Source organism: Gavialis gangeticus, unplaced genomic scaffold (genome assembly GCF_001723915.1).
Source record: "Gavialis gangeticus isolate Ggan-Ray unplaced genomic scaffold, GavGan_comp1, whole genome shotgun sequence".
Lineage (NCBI taxonomy): Eukaryota > Metazoa > Chordata > Crocodylia > Gavialidae > Gavialis > Gavialis gangeticus.
The window spans coordinates 185,746,849-185,754,670 of NW_017728992.1; the positions used below are offsets into that span (position 1 = coordinate 185,746,849).

The 7,822-nt window shown below is 40.0% G+C and overlaps 1 protein-coding gene across 3 annotated transcripts in view; it reads right to left on the bottom strand.

The window, feature by feature from the left end:
* Positions 1-7,822, bottom strand: part of TMEM65 (transmembrane protein 65) — a 77,396-nt gene that overhangs the window by 44,419 nt on the left and 25,155 nt on the right. The window contains exon 1 of one of the 3 annotated variants that reach the window (XM_019528130.1): positions 4,112-4,209. The exons of the other annotated variants lie outside the window; for them this stretch is intronic. Within the exon in view, the coding sequence (XP_019383675.1) occupies positions 4,112-4,142 (31 nt within the window). The 5' untranslated portion in view covers positions 4,143-4,209. Of the gene's footprint in view, positions 1-4,111; positions 4,210-7,822 lie in introns of those variants that run through there. 3 annotated transcript variants of the gene reach the window in all.

The following is a 7,822-nucleotide window of genomic DNA, read 5'->3' on the forward strand; positions in this document are numbered from 1 at the left end:
CTAGTCCTGATGTTATCATTGAACACAAGATGATTCAGTCTTCTGAAGGCAGAGCTGGCATATCACAACCTATACTACTGGATCTCCTCTTCAATGTTGGCCTCCTTTGACAGATACCTGCCAAGGTATGCAAAGTGTTCAACATTCTCCAGCTCCTGTCCTTCAACGAGGATCTGTCAGAGGAGAGGTGGTTGATTGGACCACAGCAGGCTGCCTAGAAAAGTTGTGAAATCACCATCAAGAGTTTTTTTAAGAACAGACTGCATAGACATCTCTCTGGGATGGTATAAGAATAGGAAATCCTGCCTCTGTGCAGGAGGTTGGACTAGATCAGGGGTGGGCCCACAGGGCCCCTAAAAATTTAGAAAATGAATACTCATCTGTCCTGGGCTGCCTGTCATGCGGCCCTCAGTGGCTTGCCACAACTCAGTAAGCGGCCCTCCGGCCAAACTAACTGCCCACCCCTGGACTAGATAACCCTAGGGATCCCTTCCAGCCCTACGATTCTATGGTTCTCCTTGCACACCTGACTTGCTTAGTCACAGGCTACAGTCATATAGCACTTACGAGAAGACCAAAAAGTGGAACTTAACTGAAAATAACAGTCCTGCTGTTTTAACAACTCCTCCCAAAGATAAAAAAAGCAGCAAATTCATCATTAAGTTCTAGCTCAATAAACAGGTTTCGCCTGAAAGACTGCCTCAGCTAGTGACCAAACACAGCTCATGAAGGGTGGAAGGTAAGACTAGTGCCATGAGGAACAATGCAGTCTCCCTGGCTACCTTCTTCAATGGGAAAGGGATGGGAAGGGGAAGGAATAGTGGAGTGAGGGGGTAGGGTTAAAGACCCTAAATCATAGACCCAAGGATAAGCGCTCTACTTCCTTGAGCCCCTGGTTTAAGTGTTTTGGCGTGTAACAGGAAGTCACTACACTGAGTTCTACTGTTCCTGGTTTTTTCATATTTTCACCTAAATTTCACCTAATTTAGGTTTAGATTTAGGTTTAGATTTAAATTTCACCTAATTTAGGTTTAAATTTAGATTTAGTCACCTAAATCTATCCATCCTGATATTCTTAAATCTGGGCTTGTAAGCTACCAAGAAGATGGACACCTTTCCACTCACAGCATGATGTTACAAACCTTGTGCCAAATAAAAAATTCAAAAGGTTGTTGTGATTTCCATCCAACTCTGACAATTCTGGTTTAAAAACTTTTAGACCGACTGTGTAAGTCAGTGGCCTCTTCAGCTAAAGCATGAAAATATTAGTTATCCTTGTTGATGTAGCTAATAAACTTATTTTATGGTTAGCTCACAGTGTTCAATCTGCTGGCATTCTATTCAGTGAAAATGAATAGAACAAGCTTAAAGCTATTAAAAAGTAGTATTTTTTTTTATACAATACATAATTAACTCGAACTTATCACTGCAAGATATAATTGAGGCTAACAGCTTAACAGGATTCAGAAATGTATTGTATTGTTTTATAAATAGTTGAAGTACTCTTTAAAATAAGATATATGAACCTCATGCTTCCTCATGCTCCTATTGTTCTGGGCATGGGAGGTGTTTATGACATGGGGCGGAAGGAAGAAGATAGTAAAAGAATAGAAATAAGTGCCCCCTACAGTCAGTTATTCCTTAATGTTTTAAATTGGTTTTCCTTTGACATATGCAATGCTATATAAGATTAAGCAAATGAGCACACAAATACTAAGAGGTAAAAATGCACGTGAGGTACTCCACCGTAACTTTCCCCCCACACGTGCCCTAGCCCCGCAGTAGTCTACCTCTTGGTGCAAGTCATTCTTTGAAGGGCTGGAGTGTTGCTGTGGCCGTGGTGGTTCAGGAATTATGCAAGAACAAAGCGCGGGGAGGATTGTAAGAGCTTTTATTGGACTAACCATACAGCTGGGAAAGATGTTTTCAAGCACAAAGTGCTCAATCTGAGAAAAGACACTTTGTGCCCAAAGGCTTGCCTAACATCTCTCCCCATTGCACAATCAGTCCAATAAAAGATATCACAATAAAACCCTCAATCCTTTGAAGAGCAAGTTACTGCCACTTTGCTTTCACTTACCCCAGGGTAAGAGCATGAACACAAGCTGTGACTGTGGAGTAGTTGATGACACTGTAAATCTCTAACTTCATTTACCTTACAGTAATCTGTTTGTGTGCCTAACCCCCAGGGGTGACATCCTGCTTACTGAAGGCAATGGTCAGCAAAACCTGGTCTGATGCAGGGTACAAGTTTGTATGTTCTTACAGATTACACAGAAATATCACCCAGGATGCCAAACCAGCTTAGTTTCAAGGCAGCTGATGGAGATCTTTTGTTCAGTCTTGACAACACAGACTCTGAAAAAAGTCTGGAGACTGGACACATACCTTGTTGGGGTTATTTGACCCCAGCAGTCTTGCCTGCCTAGAGAAGGTGGGGCTGGACCCAATGATCTCACAAGGTCCCTTCCAGACTTAAACATCTGTGAATCTGTAAAATGATACCACCTTTGCCTGGATTAGGACAAAAAAATCTTGGAACAAGTTACCTGACAGTGGAAAAGAAAGGCTGCTGCAGAGTGCTGTAGCAGAGGCTGCCAAGACACTGCCTTTCAAGAGAAAATACACAGGAACAGCTACTTGATCACCCAGCCATGCTCTACCACACATGCCTGCATTCTCGCTGAAACTCACAAAATGCTTCATTATTACACTCAAGAAAATAAAAAGAGTTCTAGCCTCAAATCCTAAATCACAGAAACCTGCACTATATTAAGTAAATTAATATCACAAAGTCACTTAAGACGTATTGCTTTCCAACACCTGAAAAGCAAAATTCTCAAAACATTTCCCAGATGATTCATAAAAACCAATGTCAAATATTTTGGATGTTCAAGGCCCACAAAAAGGTACAATTTTTCAGCTGCAAATAAAGGACAATCTACAATCTCAGTTGGCAATGCTAAACAAGAGACCCTTGACCTTAAAAAAAAAGAAGAAAAAGAAGCAGCAGCATCCGGTAAACCCTACAAGATCAGTTAAGTGTTCTTCAGTTTCAAGAATTATATTCAGATTCTGAATTCAATACAGAAAAAGCACTTGAAAATGGAACAGCCCTGGCATACGATTTTCAAGAAAGCTCCTTTTCCAGCCGTCCAGGATACAGCAGGATGAGAAGAATTATGTTTTATAGAAGGAAAAATAAAATGAAAGGAGAATGACTTGTATTGATCAGGTCATATCAATGGCATGCTAGTAAAGAGTAAGACATACAGCATGCTCTAGTAACCAAGGCTGCTTTTAAAACCACTTCTCAAATCTAAGTTCTTTATACATGTTTAGTTAACTTGTTTTAAATCATTAAACTCTTTAGCCTTATGTTCCTCTATGTGGTTCAGTTTAACAGCAAAAGCACTGGCGCTGAATGACGATATATATATGAAAATGAGAACGTTAATATTGTATTTTCCAATCTGCATCAAATCCAATTATATAATACTAAAATCTGCTAACTGTGGCTGATATCACTTCCTGAAGTACCATTTAGCAATTTATAGATTAGATTATACCTTTTTACCCGAAATGAAGGTGATTAGATGGAGTCATAGAGAATTATTCCAGAAGTTAGTCAAACAAGGTAAAGAAGTACTAACGCTAAGAGTGAAAAAATTATTCAGTGATCTGAATACAAAAACACTTGCAGCCCTGACGAAACACGTGCTGTCTACTGGTAAGATAGGTCATGGCCTATATGAAGTCATATTTTGCAATACTTTTATTTTAAAACTTGCAAGAATAATTTTTTTTTTACTCTAATAGACAATCAGTTATGGGTGTTAACTGATACCATGGTTATAGCTGTTTTTAAAAAATGTAAGACACAGCTAGGTAACAGCAAGTCTCACCTGAAACTAAAACAAGTAAGAAAAATAGTTCCCGTATTGTGTTGAATTTGCAATACATAACAGAAAAATCTAGTCAGCTCTGTGGATTTTGTGAAAGTAGGGGGGAGGGGAGAGGCAGGAGAGCCAAACTAAACAACTAAGGAAAACACTAAAATTGTAGATCTAGTAAATCCTACCCATAAACAGGTGGAAGGATAATGTCTTACCTGAAAGTGAATTTCTGTGCCTCAGATCCATCAGTCCAGAACACAAGTTTCTCTCCAACCTGCCTTACAAGGCAAAGCCAGCAAGTCACTTGCCAAGTGAATCATCATGATCAGGGCAATGAGGACTTCAAAAACACAAAAAACAAAACAAAGTATTTTCTGTGTCCTCTAGAAAGGGGATTTAAAATCCTTTACAAATACTCTGTGGCAAGAAAAGGGCATATACTATGTAAGAATTCTGGACTGATGGACAAGATGCACAAAAAAACAAATGTATTAAGTTTGTTGTGCTGAACTTTAAAATCCATACAATAAATGCTGAGTATCAGGGCAAGAGATTCAACACCCTTTAAAATTTTACCTTACTCAGATAGCCTCATAAGATGAATCTCATTTGTAAGTTTTAGAAAAACCAAAAAGTCCTCTGTATGTAAAGCAGATACCTAACAACCTACTGGGTGAACATATTCATTTTCATCTAATGCCTCCTAATTCAGATAAGAAAAGGCAAAAACCCAAACGGGGGGGGGGAGGGGGCGGTCCTCTGCCACTTGCTGCACCTACCACATACTTTCCTGTTGCTATAAATACGTAAAGCATGGAAAGAAGGTGGCCAGTGCAGTGTTTAATTTATAGGGTACTATATTAAAAGCTCCTAGCCAGTGTTGCATTTGTTATGCACTGCATATGACCATGTAATGACAATGTGTCAGACATTAAAACAACCTATTGCTGGATAAAAAGTGGTGGATAAGCCACAAAAACTGCTAGTTGAAACAGCAACTATTTTGTGATATGGAAGTATTCTGCAATAATTTTAAGATGTGACCAATTGACATGTTATCATTTGTTGTGCTATACTCACATATAATGTGCAACAAATTTAACGTCTGCCTGGGGCATTGGCTAGATCAATCACAAAAAGCTCAGGAAAATACTTTCATGAAATGCAGAGCAGAGGATAAGGGAAAAACCTGTACTCCATATCAACTGAAAAAAGATATTATGGTAGTGTATAATATCCAGTTAATTATGGTACAAGATATTCTAATTTAAAACGTACTTTTTGAATAAACATTCACTTTCAGGGCAGGTAGGAGCAAAAATTAAGTTTAAGATCTGTTAATTTACAGGCACTGATGGACTACATATATCGTAGGACAGTGCTTTTCTACCATTCATAAACAGAGCTCTGGCCTAAGAGCCAAACTCAACACTTCATCTTAATTTGTCATCATTTTGCTTTGGCAAAATCTCTCTCAGGATCAGGAAACAATAAGATTTATTTTTGGATACAGGAACACAGTAGTTTAATCCCATATTTAAGGTTTGTAAAATCCAACTTTTTTATAATTGAAAAATCAGACCAATAGAGATATTTCCATAATTGAAGAAACTATTACAGACAAATGTAAGTCTCTCATTCACCATGTTACAAATTTTCAACCTAAACACTGCAGTTTAGATACCCAAAAACAAGGCTGACTTCATTTATGTTCAATGACCTACCTAAAAAGAAATGCAAAAATTAAATGAGCATTCAAAAAAATCCAGTGAACTTTTCACTTCTGATAATCCATAATCTTGCCAATAAAATGAGTTTACAACATAAAATTTTAACAGCCTTCTTCAAATGATGATGTGTCAACTTTGACACTACCCTCTTAAAAATTTGCATCAAAATATTTGTGTCATTTCAACGTTTCACTATCTAGAATTCATATGAAATTAAACAATTTCCCTAGCTATGCTACTGAAGAAGGGGCAAAAAAATATGGAGAGCGAGCAAGCATCCTGGAGCTGTCCAAGTTTCTTCCATGGATATTCTTAAAAAAAAGAATACCTTCAGACTTATTTTCTTTGTTCCTTTCCTCTATTTCCTAACTTTTTTTCAATTGGATCTTGATCCTTTTTAGCCATGTTATCTTCCTAACTGATCATGTAGCAAAATGGTTAAAATGGAGGTTGTAATGTTCTTCTAGCAACAGACTGCCATTACAAAATAAAAAGTTTCAGTCACAGAAGCAGTTTGGTTGAAAGGCTATTTCAAATATTTGTATTTTCAGATTAACAACCGACAGACTGTGAAAAAACAGCTGGCAAAAAGAAACTATTGTCTTTAAATCTGAGATATAAATGGCACATTTCAAAGAGTGGGGAATCAAGTCCAGTAATCAAGATGAAATTTCTGCATGAATTAAAGGTGAAAGTGCAAATTGAGATTTTGTGAAGATTTAAATACACAAAAAGTGAAGATGTACTCAAGAAAGCTAGCTGGCATTCAATAATGGATGGTGCGTTTATAGCTTTGTGCAACACAAGCAGCTACATAATGCTACTGAACTAATGGAAGGCTTAAAGCAGCAAGAGACAAAAAGATTTCAACTGTACAACTAAAATTGGTAATGGATGATCCTGGCAAGCAGAAGAATTTTAAGCATAAATTTCTCGCCCCCATAACAGTAGTTCTCAATGTTTGTAGACATAAAAGGCAGTGCTTGATACGCTCAAGACAGCCCATGGAAAATGGGTTAACTACATTTTCCAACTCCAAGAAAATAGAGCCGTTCTTCTGCTACAAAGAACTGAGAAAGACCCCAACAGGTCAGAATGCTTTTAATGCTATGAATTCCTATTTGAACTCTCAATTCATCTCATTAATCACACCTGTACACCTGACAGCGCTAGAACTCCATGATGCCCTTAAAATGATCTCAGGGTTTTTTTAGAGCAGAGTTTCTCAACCCATGGGTTGCAACCCAGAAGTGGGTCAAAAGAATATATGAAAGGGTCACAAACAAACTTAAAAAATGAACCAACAAGCTTTAAAAATGGATTCTCCTTTCAAGGAGAAAAACATGGAAAGCAGTGACGGAGCAGTTTTAGTGCTCCGTCAATTTAAGGGCTAGAGCAGACAGCCCCCAGGTGGCTGATCCTGCCGATCATTTTCAAACGCAGGCCAGAAAGGCAGCAGCCAGGGCTGAGCAGCCAAGGAGGCAACATCAGGCTGAGTTGTTCCCAGAATGCCTAGAGGGAAGGGCAGGAGCTAGGGGGATGGCTTGGAGGCGCCTGGTCCTAGGCAAGACCTAAAACTGCACCCTGCCAGGATAGGGAGGACTGGTGGGACTGCCGGTGGCGTGACAGCCCCCACATAAATACCAGAGCCGAGAACCTCCCTGGTGTAAGGCAGGCCGGGACGCCTAAACCATAGCTCCTTCCCCCCCCCCATGTGGCAGGTTGAGAGAATGTGTGGTGGCAGGGAGGCCAGGTAATCTTCTTTAAGCGCCTGAGCCTGTAGGGGTGGATGACCCTGGTGAGTTGGGCCAGGCATGCTTTAGGAAGCCCCTGAGCCTTTAAGGAGGGGAACCCTGAGCCCTGGGAGAGAAAGGGCAGAGTTGTGGGGCCACCTAAGCTTATGAGTAAGCGGCTGAGTCCAAGAGGGCTCAAAGGAAGGAGCGGAGCATTGGCCCAGGAAGGGGCACAGAGGCCTGGTGAAGGGCCAGGGGAGAGTTAGCCCTGAGTTAGGTGAATCAGGAAGTTGCCACTCAGATGAGAGCCTGGTGAGTGGCCCAATAAGCTGAGCTAGGGCTGCTTGAGGGGCAAGAGTGAGCAAATCAGGCAGTTGCCACTCAGATGAGGACCGTGGGACAGGCCCAACAGGCTGGACTAGGGCTGCCTTAAGTGTAAGAGGACAAGACTAATGATCTCAAA